The sequence below is a fragment of the Phycomyces blakesleeanus genome, assembly GCF_001638985.1.
Source record: "Phycomyces blakesleeanus NRRL 1555(-) unplaced genomic scaffold PHYBLscaffold_10, whole genome shotgun sequence".
NCBI lineage: Eukaryota > Fungi > Mucoromycota > Mucoromycetes > Mucorales > Phycomycetaceae > Phycomyces > Phycomyces blakesleeanus.
Genome location: NW_017265143.1, coordinates 109,372 through 125,944, shown reverse-complemented (window position 1 = coordinate 125,944; position 16,573 = coordinate 109,372). Strand labels below are relative to the sequence as shown.

At 37.7% G+C, this 16,573-nt stretch overlaps 7 protein-coding genes across 7 annotated transcripts; 3 read left to right on the top strand and 4 right to left on the bottom strand.

Moving 5' to 3' along the window:
• Positions 1-2,349: 2,349 nt before the first annotated feature.
• On the top strand, positions 2,350-3,633 carry PHYBLDRAFT_71835 (hypothetical protein; the record flags this gene model as incomplete). The annotated part of the gene is made up of 4 exons (XM_018442549.1): positions 2,350-2,417; positions 2,490-2,616; positions 3,050-3,142; positions 3,514-3,633. 4 exons carry the CDS (start codon positions 2,350-2,352, stop codon positions 3,631-3,633), a joined length of 408 nt encoding a protein of 135 aa, XP_018291658.1.
• Positions 3,634-4,107: 474 nt separating this feature from the next.
• Positions 4,108-4,505, bottom strand: PHYBLDRAFT_145095 (hypothetical protein; the record flags this gene model as incomplete). The annotated part of the gene is made up of 3 exons (XM_018431366.1): positions 4,108-4,162; positions 4,229-4,303; positions 4,363-4,505. The coding sequence occupies 3 exons, from the start codon at positions 4,503-4,505 to the stop codon at positions 4,108-4,110; spliced, it is 273 nt and encodes a 90-aa protein (XP_018291657.1).
• A 107-nt stretch (positions 4,506-4,612) lies between these two features.
• PHYBLDRAFT_145094 (hypothetical protein) lies at positions 4,613-4,951 on the top strand (the record flags this gene model as incomplete). Its single annotated transcript, XM_018431365.1, has 1 exon — positions 4,613-4,951. One exon carries the CDS (start codon positions 4,613-4,615, stop codon positions 4,949-4,951), a length of 339 nt encoding a protein of 112 aa, XP_018291656.1.
• A 1,257-nt stretch (positions 4,952-6,208) lies between these two features.
• Positions 6,209-7,171, top strand: PHYBLDRAFT_177499 (hypothetical protein; the record flags this gene model as incomplete). The annotated part of the gene is made up of 3 exons (XM_018437894.1): positions 6,209-6,269; positions 6,346-6,463; positions 6,561-7,171. The coding sequence occupies 3 exons, from the start codon at positions 6,209-6,211 to the stop codon at positions 7,024-7,026; spliced, it is 645 nt and encodes a 214-aa protein (XP_018291655.1). The 3' UTR covers positions 7,027-7,171.
• On the bottom strand, positions 7,134-10,117 carry PHYBLDRAFT_133446 (glycoside hydrolase family 31 protein). Its single transcript, XM_018429572.1, has 9 exons — positions 9,939-10,117; positions 9,477-9,873; positions 9,384-9,414; positions 9,123-9,321; positions 8,426-9,016; positions 8,101-8,366; positions 7,841-8,015; positions 7,742-7,783; positions 7,134-7,676 (listed from the first exon to the last, which is right to left on the bottom strand). Exons 2-9 carry the CDS (start codon positions 9,596-9,598, stop codon positions 7,225-7,227), a joined length of 1,878 nt encoding a protein of 625 aa, XP_018291654.1. The 5' UTR covers positions 9,599-9,873; positions 9,939-10,117; the 3' UTR covers positions 7,134-7,224.
• Positions 10,118-10,362: 245 nt separating this feature from the next.
• PHYBLDRAFT_145091 (hypothetical protein) lies at positions 10,363-11,976 on the bottom strand (the record flags this gene model as incomplete). Its single annotated transcript, XM_018431364.1, has 5 exons — positions 10,363-10,734; positions 10,806-10,891; positions 10,974-11,043; positions 11,125-11,741; positions 11,829-11,976. The coding sequence occupies 5 exons, from the start codon at positions 11,974-11,976 to the stop codon at positions 10,363-10,365; spliced, it is 1,293 nt and encodes a 430-aa protein (XP_018291653.1).
• A 231-nt stretch (positions 11,977-12,207) lies between these two features.
• On the bottom strand, positions 12,208-16,468 carry PHYBLDRAFT_71839 (hypothetical protein; the record flags this gene model as incomplete). The annotated part of the gene is made up of 11 exons (XM_018442550.1): positions 12,208-12,256; positions 12,315-13,423; positions 13,491-14,233; positions 14,321-14,501; positions 14,562-14,975; positions 15,058-15,164; positions 15,231-15,390; positions 15,460-15,658; positions 15,752-15,936; positions 16,026-16,169; positions 16,229-16,468. The coding sequence occupies 11 exons, from the start codon at positions 16,466-16,468 to the stop codon at positions 12,208-12,210; spliced, it is 3,531 nt and encodes a 1,176-aa protein (XP_018291652.1).
• Between the last annotated feature and the right edge of the window lie 105 nt (positions 16,469-16,573).

Genomic DNA, 16,573 nt, shown 5'->3' with positions numbered 1-16,573 from the left:
ACTTGTACAAACAGATACAAAAGAGACCCATCAGCTACTAGGAAATAAACCAAAATATATTTCAAAGTGATATTAAGCAATAAGTGAAAAGCAGAATATATATATATTTCACCTGAATTTTCTCACAATAAGAACGGAATTTCGAATTCCAGGTGGAGTTTTATTGAAATGAGGTTATATCGATAGTTAAAGGTGCTCTTCAGCGATCTCTATAATTATTTTGGTTATAAGAAAAAAAAACGGGAAATTACAAATAAAGTAGAGAGACTGCTTTTTATAGTAATCATGCTACACAGCCATAGATTTTGTTCCAAAATTTGATGCTAATTGTATGATTTGATTGGTGAAAAACTTTAGGAAACAACTTGGTAAAATTATATTGAAAAAACGCTGATATAATTAGGAATGATAGGACTAATTGCAGCCTGCTAAAATAGCTATTCATTTTTGGTGGCTTTCTTTAATAAATCTCTTTATATATCTTTTATCTTTGTTCTTGTAATATTTGCATAGAAGTTTCTTTTTTTAAGAAGCCTATAATATTGAGCATATTTTTATCTTTACTAAAGTTAATTATAGATAGTAAGCAAAGGTATTGTTGTTTATTTTGAATATTTTAAAAGTAAAAAGGAGTGAAAAGAGTAGAGCATAAAAAATGAAATTTTTAGAAGACGTTTTAGCAAAACCGTAGTTTAAAGTTATTTTTATTATTTTAGCGCCGCTTCGAGTTATACCGAGTAGTTTCCCCTGCAAATTCGCGCGTAAAACTACTTGGTAGAATTAACAATTTTCGGAAAGTAATTCATGATTTTTTGGTGTATAATTACTATATTTAGATAAAACTTTTCTTTATCACATAATTTTGAATTATACCGAGACCGCTGAAGAGCACCTTAAACGTATTAAGATGATTTCCCAATAAAAGGCTAACTGAAATTTGCTTCTGATGTTATTTGAACAATTCTTTTTCGGGTTGATTATTGATTAATAAGCTATTAAAAATGGCTACTGGCAAAAAAGGTTCGCCAGTGAACACGCGATATTTCCAGAATTACACATCTGATAACTTATGACGACTGCAACATCAGGAAAGGTATGTGTCTGATAAGAATATCCAGCACAAAGATAGTATTAAGAATATCTAAATTGATGTGTTTGTCCGAAATACTTGGATCATGTTTGTATCAAGATTAACATCTAATTGAGCATTTTCAGAGAGAAATGTAGTGTAAATTCAACGCCTGAATGACATATTGGACATTATACTAAGTTAACTATAGCCAGTACAAGAAAATGTAGTGATTATCTGTCAAACAGCTTCTTATGCAGAGTAAAGAAACACAGACTATGCGCCCTGTGACGTAGGGGAAAAAACCAGAAACGTTTTCACTATCTGGAAGAAAGAGATAGGTTAAAGCAGGGAATATTTTCTGGATTATGATAGACATTATTGTATCCTTGGGATGTTAATTAGATAAATATTGAATATCCTATATGTAGTGAATTAATAGATAACAGGAGCAATAATGCATCTCAGTTCAAATGTAAGGGTAAAAGTAAATGTTTGGCTGGGAGTAGAGTGTTGCGGCAGAAAAACTATCTCCTACACGCATGAGTTACCATAAAACCAGCAGCTACAATACACTCCAGGTTATGGTCAGGTACATTCAGTACAGTCCCATAGACACAGAAATTTTCTACTGAAATTAGATATCTCTGTAGAGGTAAACCGAAAACTCGATGTAACCCAAGATGAATAAAGGGAGAAATATGGCATAAGTGAGGGCGATAAGAAAAAAGACTCGAAATATGGTATTCATGGCAGAAAATAATGTATGGAAAGCAATATTAACATTATCTAGACGTGGGGTCGCATATGTCACAGTAAGATTTGGAGGCGTGGATAATTACTGCTATGTTGAGACCTTAAGATGTATTTTATCCAAGATGTAGTGAAAGACTCCACTGAATTCGATTCTAAGATCGTCTGGTACCATCTTAGCTGAAGCACTTTCTGCTGTATTAGCGGTTCTAGGCTACCCAATATATCAGCCGAATTCAGGGTGCAGAAAGAAGGCACTAATCATGAGAAATAAGTTCTTGCGGAGGAACTGACCCATCTAGTTCTGACCGATTTCAAAGAAGGGTTCGAAAACAAGCACCGCCCACAATACATGTCAAGCTCGGTATGGAATTAATCTATTAAAAATAGCTGTCCTTCTTAATATGGTCAGTGAGAGATGTGAGTGAATATGACCTGCGGTGGATACTCTACTAGGACTTTATGACAGAAGTTATTATGTCATCTGAGTGAAGATACCGGTAAAAAACCCAAGTAGAAACGAGTAGATGTTTGGGTACAACAGTGTCAAGCTACGATTTAAACGCCACGGGAATATGGCAACGCCTGAGAGTGAGTAGGATTGTATTTTATGTAGGTTGGTCTGTGCATTTAAAACTTTGAAGTATGTATCTAGGTGTATATGTAGAATATCCGAATCTTCGGCAGGTGTCAAAATAAGCAGTGTTTTCAGCTTATGCCAAAGAAATTACTTGAGGATGGGTAATGTCCAGTTATCATCCTCAATGAACGGAAATGAGACGCCTAGAAATACTGTGAGTGTTATTTATTAAAGAGAGCAAAATATTCTTCGTTTATATATGTTGGTATTTGAATTCCTTATCATTATGATTCATGTTATGTACTGAGAAGTGTCTAAGCATACAGCGTACGTATGCTTATGAGGTGACAGTTCTGTAGATTGTTAGCCCACCAGGTCCATTAGCAAGAATTAATAAGAGACTGATTGTAGAGTTTGTATCTCACTCAACCGTAGTGTTTATACCGCACACATCTCGCTATTAAAATAAATTCCAAAGCTCTACACTTAATACTTTTTGCCGATTAATATTTTGCCAGAATAAAGGGATTGTTTTATAGAAAATCTTGCCGTAATTCGAATAACGACTTTTGTGTATAAAGCTTACTTAAACAATACTGAAATTTAAGAGTTTTAGATGCATTAAGTACCGTGATTAATCTAATTAGATCCATCGTTATAATTTATTTTATCTTTACCTTGGTTGCTCAAATATTCATCAAAACATCATATTCTTTCATTCTCGAAAACCATTTATTATTGTAAGTTGGGCTATTAGCACCAAAAGTTTATTTTTTATAACATTCTCTGCTCTCATATTGACCTCAAAAAATATCAATTGTTTTGGGGTAATTTATATTCAGTAAAACTGAGCAGGATCTTACTACGAGTCTATCGGTTTTTGTCCAATCAATTGCAAAAAAAAATCATCGAGATACAGAAAGAGCCCACATAACCCAAGATCTATTTAACGTTTATATATATATATATAAAGAGACATTGCTACTTATATCATTTATCGGTTGGTTAAATAGCCTGCGTATACAGATTGTGAAGATAATATACTTTTGAATACATTATTGTTTGTTTTCTTAAAATTCCCACGATTTTTATGGTTTAATGCTTACAAAAGAGATTTCATACTTTTACTATTGGTAGAGCATCCGTAGCAGAAGCAGTGCAAATTGACATTAAATTAAGTGCTCATAAGCCACACCTGAGGTTAAAAGAAGTAAAAAAAAATGGAGGGTAGAATATCAGTTACATAATAAAAAGAAGCATTTAGATAATTATACTATCTGGTATAGTCTTCTTCACTAGTAAAATTCATTATTATTATATATCTTTCTTTTATTTCTGATATAAAAAATACAAGTTAAATGTTTTCAAGACTATCAGCTTTGTAGTGAGCATATTTTTTTGTGAGTTTTTGTAAGTGTTGCTATACACTATTATTCGATTTAAAGAAAAAAATAACAAAGAAAAACGATTTAAATGCTCGGCAAGTTTTTAAAATGAGCATCTATTTCCATGCTCAGGGTCATAAAAATCACGGAGCATGGAATTAGATGCTGTCGGAAATGCTACTACTGCAGATGCTCTAAGTATTCAGTCTGCATGCTATGCTTGTTTGGATGCTCTTCGCGAAGAAATGTTTTGAGTCAGTAGTCCTTGTGGATGAACCTCTCTCGATACCAGTCCTTGGGGTCGATTTAATTCTTTTGGATCATTCGCTTTTGACTTGCTCCTCGGACACTGGGTTCTCTTTAATAGAAGAGCTTCTATTCATATTGATATTTCATATAACTAAAGTTTTATTCTTTTTTTTTGTATGATGGTTACTTTACCTGGCTGGAATGTGATTGTTCAATTGGCCTGAGGGCACTACATTGGTAGTAGGTACTACGAGGAAGGTTGTATTACTATGGCCGAACAAGGACACAATGACCACTGATATTCGTCCGGACGCCATTGTATCTACCTTGGTCCAACACGCATTTTGGACAATCCCCTGGTTTTGGGGAAGTCAAGCTTGGCGGTGACAGCACAACCAGTTATTCCCTTTGCTTGGACACGCTCAAGCTCGCCATATTGTCGCGCAACAGCGTCTTGAAGTATGGCCATCCTATTCTCACTTTTCAAGTTAATGGTAAGAAGGAAAGCGTTACTACAGTGTTTCTGAATCATAACCATTCCACAATGTTTTGTAGGATATCAATTAGTTTTTTAATATGACCCAAATGACACATAACAATTTCTTTACCATGACAGAAATTGGTCGCATCACTTTGCCTGAGCCGTTATCCTGTCTTCACTCATTCATCACACTGAAAAAATATCCGTACGTTATTGCGCGTCACCCTTTTGTTTTGACATTGCTGTTACCAAGCAGATTCATCACCATCTGTCGTTACACCCGTCAGCACGCTATCCCCCACATCCCCCAAAGTTGCATACCCAATCGACACCTCAACCTTTTCTCCCTCTGTAAGTCCCCATCCACACAATTATTCCAGATGATTAACAATACCACCTCGAAGTATCGTGACTGCAGCATCCAATATAAGTAAAATTCATGCTGTCAAATATATTTTTACGACTAAAAGTACTTGGACAAAGTGAGCAAATCCAAAAAAAAAACTGACTGAGCATGACTTTAATTTATGTCTTGCATTTCTTTTCTCTGTCATTTTTTCATCAGAAGTAGTATATTCATCTACATATTGTACCTGCTGGTTTGGTTGATGTGAAATAAATGACATTGCTTGTTGAATCGAAACTATTTAGTAAAATTGTAAATGAAAGAAAAATAGCCTTAGTTGTGGATCTCAAATGATTTTAAAATAGTCTTGAAACTTTATTAATCTGTTGTGCCTGTTCCTAAAACGTACCAAAATTTTCTTAACTTGTCCCAGCCAAGTTTTTTTTATTCATCTCAAATTAATTCAAAATCGTCTCACTAAAAATTTTACCCGTCCCAGCAGAAAAAAAAGTATGTCCAAATTTTTATTCAAAACCCAGTATCAAGAAAGGATAGTTGTGTAAATTATGATTAAAAGTAGTCTTGTGTGAAATTTTAATACTTTAATCAGTATGCGTTGTATTGTAGTTGGTTCTGTTAACATATTACTCACGATAATATTTATAAAATAAAGTGTAAATGATTAACATAACCCCATTTACTGGACTCGCATACGTATGTGGTCAGGATTCATATAAAATGAGGCTGGGGCTTTAATCTGAGGAAGGACCAAGTATTTTGGGTAAAACACCGCAAGAAAAACACAACATTATTTAGTAGAAAGTTCTGATAAAGAAGTCAATTTCAAGAGAGGTAATATACACCAATAAAAATAAAATGAAACAGTTATGGAAATGAGATCAATAGGTACATAACGGTATTAGACCACCAATTCATTCAATACTCAAAAGATGGCAAGATCTTTAACTAGATATTTTATAGTTAATAAAAAGTAGATTACCAGTAAAGCCAATCTTCTAACTAATATGCTTATGAGTTCGTGCTGTAATTGGCTATATATGGTACTCCCTATACATCTTATTTCTCGGAAAGTATTATCACTTGGGTTACATGCTGGTCTTTCACCCTATAAAAATAAAGTACATGTATAAAAAAAAAGTCTTATTAATCGGTCTCTCAACCTCAGATCCGACGGCTGACTCAGTTTGATCTTTTGCTGACACATCGAGTACACAGTCCCCACATGAACTTGACGCCTGTCTAAATCCATTTCATCCTCCCCTGCCTTCATTTCTATTTCATACTTCTTCCTTTCTTTTATTAATCCAAGCCCGCACTTTTCACTATGCAGCAGAAATACGAGCAATATGAGTTTCACCCCGTTGCGGATGCCGTCAAAGACTTTGGTAACTATTCTAGCTTAACCTTACTTTCCAAGTCCGTCACTTTAGTAAGCTAAGTACTGACTTTATTGTTTTGCAGCCAATGGAGAGTTTGTCATCGTGATGGACAATGAGGACCGTGAAAACGAAGGTGATCTGATCATCGCAGCAAAGACTGTAACAACCGAACAGATGGCATTCTTGATTCGCTATTCAAGGTACAGTACATTACAGAGAAGCTCTCTCTCTCTGTGTGTGTGTGTACGAAAAGTACGGAATGACTCATGGGTAGAGTTTATATATTCTTGGTGTTAGTGGTTATGTATGCGTTCCTTCTACAGATGAGCGTTTGGATGCTTTGGAGCTGCCTCTAATGGTTCCTAGAAACACTGAATTGATGAAGACAGCCTATACTATTTCTTGCGATTATGTACATGGTACAACTACTGGTATCTCTGCACACGACCGTGCCCTGACAGCCCGCAAATTGGCCGACCCTACTTCCGTTGCCACTGACTTTTCTCGACCAGGACATATTCTGCCATTGCGCGCTGTTCCGGGAGGAACTTTTGAACGTTTTGGTCACACTGAGGCAGCCGTAGATTTGTGTAAGTTGGCTGGATTACCAGAAGTGGCATGTATTGGAGAGCTGGTCAAGGAAGATGATCCCTCTGGAAGTATGGCCCGTCGCGATGATTGCTTTGCCTTTGCAAAGAAACACAACATCAAGATGATCACCATTAAGGATTTGATCGAATATAGACGCCAGGTTAACATCTAAACCGAAAAAATGATGGAACCTACTCCTTTACCATTTCCCTTCATCTTCCTTTTATTACTGCAGACTCTTTTCTTGTATATAAATGTATGCATTCTATCCCTTCTCCTAATCTTTCGCATGAAATATTTACTTTATTTTATCAATAACAAAAAAAAAGAGAGAAAAAAAATCCATATTTCTCAAGATAAGTAATAATGATTAGTTTCCACTTTGCTGATTAATCTGGTGGTGATTATAATGATCACTTGAAAATTCAAGGAGTGTATTGAGCAATCCATCATCTTCTCGCGGTTCCTTCACAAATGCGGCAGGAAGACCATACGGTGTATCAACAGCTACATATTTGCCATCAGCAGGATAATATTTTCCTGTCCAAATGTGCCTCCAAAAAATTCCTTTAGTATGTTCTTGTGGGAAATATACTTTGACGAAAGTTGCTGATGGAGAAAGGGTAGGAGCAACCAAGAGAGCCGACCCAAGCAGGAACTGCTGGTAGGTTAAGTCACGAACAGTGGGATCATTAGGGTAATAGAGTACAAGGTGTCGCATCAATGGCCATCCTTTTTCATTTGCCTCTCGAATAAGATGTTTTCGGTAAGGCGACAGAGACTTAAAGAGCTTAGCCATGTGGGCAAACTGAACGTATGAGTCTAAAATTATTGTGAGAAAACTATTATAAGAATCTGTTCCACAAAAATAATGTCTAAAAACATACCTTCGCTATCGTAAAACTGCGCATTACTCTCGGGTATGATGCCTAGTTTGCATCATTGAATAAATAAAAGACCGTCGTTAATTCTCGGCTGTTTATTACCTTCATGAGTTCTAAACACAGCCGTAAACGCGGCAAGTTCCATCCATCTATGTAACAAATCCTTGGATCGAGTGATATTCAAGCCAGGCAAAAGGCCGTTTAAGGTGGTGTATCCACCGATGTCACTGTGGGTAATAGAAAATCCAGAGAACCCACCTGAAAGCATACCAATTACCTAAAGACACATGGGTAAATAAATATCCCAAAGATAACCACTTGCTCGTTTCAATACAGAAAATTTTGCACTTAATAAAACTTACTGCACTCTTAATTCCATCATTTTGGTCCCATGTCACATTTTGATCGCCAGCCCACATCAGATTGATATAAGCTGGTGAGCGCGTGTATGCCGCCCTATAGAAGTTCACGGCTTCGTTCTGTAGACCGAGTTCAGTGACTACTTCGTGATGAAGGCTGGCCCAATCTTCGGGATATCTGTTATGATAGACCTCCGGAGCGATACCTGAGTGAAGACTTGCTTTTTCAGAGCTGTAAGGAAGATATTCTCCAAAATCTGTCATCATGCCTAAAAAAAAGTATAATTTAAGTTTCTTAGTCATTGTTTACCTATTGAGTTAATCATACCTGATACACCTGTTCCCCAAACCTGTTCCTTGAGTACCTGCTTGAACCATATTCTAGCTTCAGGGTAAGTAATATCCAACAGACCAGCCTCGAAATCAGGTCCACTGCTGATAATCAAAGTCTTGCATTCAGAAGGACGTGAAGGATCCTTGACCAAGTAACCTTTATTTTGTGCCTCCAAAAAAAGGTTTCTATGGGCACCTTCTTTGTGTTCGACATTGGCCAGGAAGGGATTTACGTAAGACAAAACACGAACTGGGCCTTTCTCTTGATTCAACATTTCCTGCACAAAGTCCTTCCAATGTGGGTACAAGCCATCGTCGCTCTCCCAATTCCACCAAAGGCGCTTGAAAGAAGAACCATTACCAGTCTGTTGGATTCGCTTGCCACACCAATCCTGCAGCCAGACAGCAGCCAGTGGCGTATCATGATCTTGTAGGCGCTTCACAACATCGCGCACTTTAGAAGCACCACCCTGCATACCGGCCACAGCTCCTTCAGAAATCCAATCAGGTAGAACATTCATACGGCCCGAATAGAGCGTGTATTCAGTTATTAACTCCAGCATCGACTCGCCATCTACAATGCGACCTTTTGATAGAAAAATTTGATAAGATTATAAAGTCTATCTATTTGTGTTTCTATTTATTTGCTCTTTCATAATTATAACTTCCTATTTAATTTAATTTTATTTTACCTATCATGGTATTCGAATTAAGACGAACAATGACGCGATCAGGTTGCTTGAGGTCAAAGCTAGCATACTCAGATGTCTCGAGAAACAAACACCGGTTATCTGTCGTTATGTACTGAGGAACTGAAGCGTACGTTGTAAAGTGGTCACCTCCAGCAAACTCTCCGAAAACACTAAGTGGAGAATTTAAAAGAGCAGTAATCTAATTCATGAGTTAATAAGATAAAGGAGAAAAAAATCAAAGTGATACAAAATGATACTCACAGGCTGATCACCACGACCAATTCCTTGTTCTCTATTTTTTTTAAAAAATTATTAGCAAAAAAAAGCTATCAAACAAAGATATGTGTATCCTACCTTACAAAAATTGGGACCTTTTTCCCTTTGAAAGAAGTATAGCTAAACTGCTCTCCAAACCCATAAAACTCTTCTTCCTTTCTACTTGCGTAAGTCAATAAAACTCTATTGTGATCGAGCATAGAAGGATCTTTGCGTGAAAATTTGACGGTGAACTGCAATTGGCGGGGAGATATTGCTTTAAGTGTAAAAGTATAGTCCAGATGGGTTGGCTGGACAAGCTTTGTTGTCAAACCACCAGTAATTACTACAGTCTCAGCTGTGTGCTCAACATGAGTAATTGTCTGAAGATGAGTTGGATCTTGGTCGTGTTCGACGATCTTGAATACGCCTCCTTCTCCAGGACCAATACTATCTTCTCCACTTGTGGATGACAAGAACGGAGTATTATCGAGAGCTGAACAAGAATAAAAGAGAATGTTATTTTGCAACTTTGCATTATGGGCTCCAGCCAAATCTTACATTTCCACACGACAAGATCATTACTGTTTTTGATTACAAGTGCCTGAATTTGTGCATCCAAATGAACTTTGAACCCCCCAATTATATATATTTCATCTGCAACAGCAGGCCCAATCGATAGGCAGGGCTGAATTAGGTTCTCGTTACCGAGCCCGATGTGATTGAGAACGGATTGCAACATAACAAAGGAAGAGGTGTGAAATGAAATGCGCATTGATTGATTTCTAGTTTATGGGTTTTTATTGAAAGTCAGCACTAAGGAAGATTAAAGCACGTCATCTTGACATCGTATTGGCTTTTGTTCTGTATGAAACTAAAGTTCGAAGCCGATATTATGATGAACAGTAATTAATATTAGTGTAATACTAGTGAAATATTAAGATATAAATAAAGGAAGTTGCTGTTGCATGCTGTTGCGTGCCGGCTAGTGCGGATGGCGTACAGAGTGTGACCAACGTGTAAGTCTATCAAAGGTTGCATCCAGGCGTTCACGAGTATATGGTGGTCGTTCAAGTGCATTGGCTTTATCTCGTTCAGCATCTAAAAGTGCTCTCTCGTAACGTACTCTATGTGACTCACACATCATTTCATCTTCTACTAGGCCAACTTGACGATTGTCCTCATGTCCAATATGGCAAATACTTGACAGAGGCACATACGGTGTGTTCCAGATCACCTTTTCCACACCGTCTACAAAACATCTCACTTCTGTCAACAGTCGTGATCGGGCTCTCCAAGCATGTACGGATTGTTGAAATGTGCGAAGGTCATTAATATCCAATTCGGCCATTAGGGTCTTTATTTTATTTTTTATTTAAATAGAAAAAATGAGCCGGGACGAACCATTATTATAAACTTAACACTTACATCGAGCATATCTGCCTTCATATCTCTCTCATCTCTTTCTTCGATCTCTCTGCTAGTCAATACCGGCTGCAGCTCTACTTGAACACCTATGCAAATAACACATCAAAAAAATACCGGATTAATAAAATAATAATAATAATCAATGATAAAGAAAATCATATAGTCTACCTTTAGTTACCGGCCTTGAGTGCTTTGTCTCACTAATTGGTCTAATGGTTCGATATCGCTGTTCAAGTAGCTAGGAAGGAGAACAAAAAATATATACAAATAAATAAATTGCATTGCACCCAACTCTGCCTTCTGATTTACACATACATACCCTCACACGTTCATTCATCGCTGTTTCCATTGAAGTACATCTTTCTTCGATAGTTTGTAATAAACTTTGCTGTAATGCATTTTCAGACAAATTTTGCCACGATCCAGATGACACAGTCTGCTGTCTTTTGGAGGGTGAATAATGAAATATGTCTTCTTCTGCGGATGGACCTGTATAATTCTCCATGGTAGTTGTCCTGGCTAGTTCTCTGTCAGTCATAGATAAAGCGCTGTCTCGTCTGGGACGAGATGTTAGGGACATCTTTTGATTGTCCTCGACTAAAGAACGAGGGTGAGGACGAGATAATCGCATCTCTCTTATAGTCTCGAGCGAGTGTTCAATAGCTTGTCGAATGTCAAGCGGTGCATCCTCTAACAATGTTGAATGTCGACTAGGCTGTCCCTCGGTCTCAGTCCGGGACGATTCAATACGTCTATCGCGAGGTTCTGACCTGAATGAGCGGTCAACTATAAGTGGGGACTTCCGCTCACTAAGAACGCTTGTACTTCTTCTACGCATACTAGAACTCCTGGATGTCTCGAGTGAATCATTGCATGACAAATGTTCGCTAATTCTGTCCGGAACAGGGGAGCGATTAGACCGCTGGCTCACAGAAGCTGATTGAGAATAGTCCAATAAAATTTAGCAAGCAATGTTAATGAGAACGTGATTTTTTCGAATCTTCTCGGGAATGACTTACAAACCTGGTGAGTTATTTTTGGAATACTTTCTATGTGGTGAATAGGAAAAGAGATGACGGTCTGTGCTTGGGTGATTGAGGCTCGCGCTGTTATAGTTGAAAGCAGAGTCTGTCGATTGAACGCCATCTAGAGAGTATTGATGGGTGGACATTAAGAATATTTTCTTCTTATAGATAATAAAGAAATGATCACATTGTCAAGACTTCTTCGTTTTTAGTAAAGATAACTTTGAAGCACAGCCTAACTGCACCATGGGTGACGTGGAAGAAAAAGAGAGGGATTGTGCATTTGGAAGGTTTGTGGTTTATTTAACTGAAAGAAAGAGCAAAGGAATAATTTACAAAGAAGTATGGGCTATATTTAATACAATGGAATGGGTAGATTATGAACTTGGTCTCTTTTGCCTTAGAGTTGCAAGGGTTTGTTCGAGTCTAATGAATTATGTAAGTTAAAACAATCACTCCTTATTGTCTTTAATGTTGATCTTACCTTTCTGCTCTTAATTTAGTTTCTTCAGCTTCAGCTTGAACCAGTCTCGCCAGTTCATCCCATTCATTCTGGTGTTCTGTGGTTTCTTGTTTGCGTTGACCGGACTCAGTGGCCAACATTTGTTCGAGTTCTTCTGTATGCTCCTCTAATTCGCCACACCGCATTTCCAAGTCCTCGCGCAATGTAATTTCCTCTGACAGAGCTGTTCTTATCCGTGTCATTTCTTCCATCATTGTTGCTAATGTTTGTTCCGCCTCGTCTGCTCTGGCCACTTGTTTCTCGTATTCACTCTCCAGAATCACCTTGGCCTCGGCTTCTCGTTTCTTTTCTTCAAAGAACTCCATTTCTCGTATCCGGAATTGTTCAACTAATGATACTTGTTCCGCCAGACGGGAGTTGACTTCACGTATTGTAACCTCAAGCTCAGCCTTTTCACCATAAAGTACCTTGTTTGCATTCTCCATGGTCTCTGCTTGGAATACTAGCGTTTGATAGGTTTGTTGAAATGCAGTGTGTTGTTCGGTCAAACGTTCATTGTCTTGATTACATTCGAGAATATCTTGGTGCAATCTAGCAATCATTACTGCCTGAGCCTTTGTCTTTTGCTCACTCGCATCGAGTTGGTCACGCACTTCCTCTACAGTTTGAGCCATTTCCTCCATACGCTCTTCTGTTAAGGCTAACTTATCAGCCAGATCTTGTTTTCTCTCTTCTAGCTCACGCACTGTCGATTGGCCATTCTTCAACAGTACTTTAAAGTCCATATGTTGGGTTGCAAGTACTTCGTTTCGATCTGTCAGCTGAATAACTTGTACTTGGTTTTCTTTAAGTTGCGTTTCAAGGGTAGCAATCTTTTGGTCTTTTTCTTTTATCTGAGACTCTACTCTGTATGCGACATTGAGTGGTTTGAGCTTGGCGTAAATCTTTCTCCAAGGCCATTCATGTAATTGCACATATATTCTTGCGTTTTTCTGCATAACTCGGATAGCTTCTGTCTGTCTTGCATAGCGACGGATATTGTTTCTGGCCATATAACGACGGCAGATGGCTTGGAAACCACTAACGTATTCAGAAAGCTTTTTATCGCGGTTTTCTTCCAATTCAGCCAACTAATTTAGCAAATATTTTAAGAATAAGTAGGTTGTCTTGTAAAACAATTGAGCGTTAAATACATACCACAGTTGCTTTGAAAAATACTTTTGTTGCTCCAATACGATATTTCTCATGATCTAAGGCCATATCGTCCAAAAGGCTTTGGCATGCACTCTGACCGTCAATAAAACAATTGGGCTTCAACAGGTTTGGGCAAAGGATTTCGTAACGTTTTCTGAAATCAGCAAAAGAAAGCCTGTTTGGATAACCTGTACGACAGATACGAATGCCTTCAAGAACACCATTGCATCGTAATTGATCCAAAACAAGCTTTGTCTGTATCTCTCCCGAGCGTTTTCGATGGTTCGGAACAATACAGCGAACAAAGTGAGGGTGCGTCATATACAGCGTGTTCATCAGCGACAACAACTGTTGCTTGTGGCGCTGTCCCACTGTTCTAAATGATCCTCCACCCTTCCGTAATTTTAGCAATGTTAATGTAGATCGAACTCGACCACTACCCCTGTTTGCATAGAGATTGCCAATAGAGCTCTCGTCATTATCTTCGAGATAATCTTCGAAAAGGCTAGCCACATATCGATTGGTGGAACGGGCTAGCAGGCGTGTGATATCTTCGTTCAAAGGGTCTTTGTTCTTGTCAATCCAGCCAGTTGTACAATACTCAACATCTCCAGCATAATGTTTAACCACAAACCCGTCCTTAAATCTGGTACTCTTGTATTTTTGTTCTGGATCTCCACTATCCCAGACCTTGTCTAACTTTTCCAAAAACCGACTATCTGTACCACGAGGAGCAACACATTCTTCTTCCAAGCATGACATGATACCCACAGGCTATAAAAGTATATTATGTTAGTAAAAGACGCACATAATTTAAAGTCTCTTAAGAATACTTGCGTTAGTTTTTTCAATAAGGTCAATAGTAGGTTGTAGATCGAGACCAAAGTCGATATAACTCCATTCGATTTTCTCTTTCTGGTACTCTTCTTGCTCAAGTTCAAACATACTGTGATTAAAGAATTGCTGGAGCTTTTCATTGGTATAGTTGATACACAATTGCTCAAAGCTATTGACCTATTGATATAAAGAAATATATTGAGCACCTAAACTAGAAATTCTTAAATGGGTACATACCTCAAAGATCTCAAATCCGGCAATATCTAGTACACCAATAAATCCAATCTTATCTATCGATTTCTGAGCATCGATTGCTTTATTGATTCTTTCGACCAAAGCGGCAAAGTTACGTTCATATAATGCCTTGGCAAGAGCATCCAAACTAGACATTACTTGACTAGGTGACTTTGATTGATTAACCCAGTCACGACCGGCTTTAATACGGGGAGATAAAAGGCTGTTCTTGAAGTCCTGTGCAGGGATCCCAAGCAAATGGCAGACGCGCTCTACGGCTGCAAAATCACGAATGTCAGCACGATCTCCTCGGTAATCTTTAGTAACAGAAATATTTCCCAAATGAAGAACTGCGGCCACAATAAGAAAGAGATCCATTTGCTCTTTAGAAGATAGACCCATGATATTTAAAGAATCCTACAATAAATATGAAAACATAGTGTTAGATTATTTTCTATTTTATTTATAATTTTTGGCAAATAGCTATTGCGTTTATTACCAATAGTTTACGATATTCCTCTGCATCATCAACTGATTCAATAACGTGATTTGATCCTTTAGTAAATCCATAATCGGATGGCTTACTACTTCCTAGCAAGAGTTTCTCTACATAAATAGAAAGCTACTTATTAGAATAATTATGAAGACCAAGACTTGATTAGCAGAATTTACCTTTTGTCTCTTTATCTCCACTAAGTAGTTGGTAGAATACATGATAACTTCTTTCCTTTGGTGATTGTTGATGAACTCTAGATTTCTCTAGTAGATACCACTCAATATTTGCACCACAAATCTGGGCTCTTTGGTTGAATTCAATCCGAATGAATTTACCCTTTTTTTATGAAAGAAAATAAGGTTAAATAACTGTGGTAGTTTTTTGCTTAAAAAATTCAGTACTTACGAATCGAGAAGAATTATTATTTCTGATAGTCTGTGCATTACCAAAGGCCTCAAGAATTGGATTTGCTCTCAGTATCTGTTGACCAAGTCGATCAGCATTGTGGTTGGTAGCATCGTTTTTGGTATGTTCGCTCGCGACGGTAGTGAGGTATCGAATAACAATTTTTGTGTTTTCTGTCTTTCCTGCACCAGACTCACCGCTGTATTAAAACCAAAAATAGAGACAAATATAAAAAAAAAACCAATTAGATTATCAAGCCTCTTAATATGGATATGAAAGAGGGATTCCTTACGTGATTAGTATTGATTGATTTTCTTTGTCTCTGACCATATCATGGTAGGCTTGATCTGCGACAGCGTAAATATGAGGAGCCATTTCACCCCTTCTTCGTCCTTTGTACGCCTGTAGGCAGTCTTCTTCATAAATAGGCAAATGGCGGTATGGATTAATAGCCACCAAAAAGAGTCCCGAATAGGTCTATTTTTTTTTAAAACACATGAGTTATTTGACCACACAAAGTTAAGAAAAAGAAGAACACTTCTTCTTTGAAAGGTATATTTTCTTACATAAATCATGTTAGACTTGTATCGCATAGCAAGATTGTAAATTACTGACGGCTCGTTGAGAAATGTTAGGTCAGCCATATCGTCCACCTTGTCGAACTTTGGTGGGTTCATAGGATATATTTTGTCGGGTGATGTAAATGCTGTCTATTGTAGCGAAATAAAGTCAGAATAAACCAAGTCTATGGATAAGTTATAGTACTTACAGATCCATTCTCTAGTTCAACTTGAACCAAGTCTCTCTCTTCCTTTAAAATGTGTGCCGCAACATAGCCTAGGTGTATATCCTCTACCCAGACCCATTTCTTTTCGTTGAATCGCGACTGTGCAACCGCATCTTGGACCATGTCCAATCGGGGTCTCAAGAAGACTTTGGTGCCATAACTGTGAATAAATGATCCTCCAATATCCTTGGTATGGTGAGACGGTAAAGGTGAAGTCGCCATGAGTGGAGTTGTTTAAAGGTTAAGGTCTTCTTCAAAAAACATTTTAGGAATCGTTGCTTTTAAATTATCTACAAATGTTTCTCTTTTAAGGCTTGCTTTGTAAAC

Excerpts from the sequence above, each read along its gene's own strand:
- PHYBLDRAFT_133446 (XM_018429572.1), bottom strand. The coding sequence starts at position 9,598 with ATGCTCGATCACAATAGAGTTTTATTGACTTACGCAAGTAGAAAGGAA. Across the intron at positions 9,017-9,122 it reads TAATTCGAATACCATGATAG|GTCGCATTGTAGATGGCGAG; the intron begins GTAAAATAAAAT and ends TTCTATCAAAAG. Across the intron at positions 7,784-7,840 it reads TGTGTTTAGAACTCATGAAG|GCATCATACCCGAGAGTAAT; the intron begins GTAATAAACAGC and ends GATGCAAACTAG.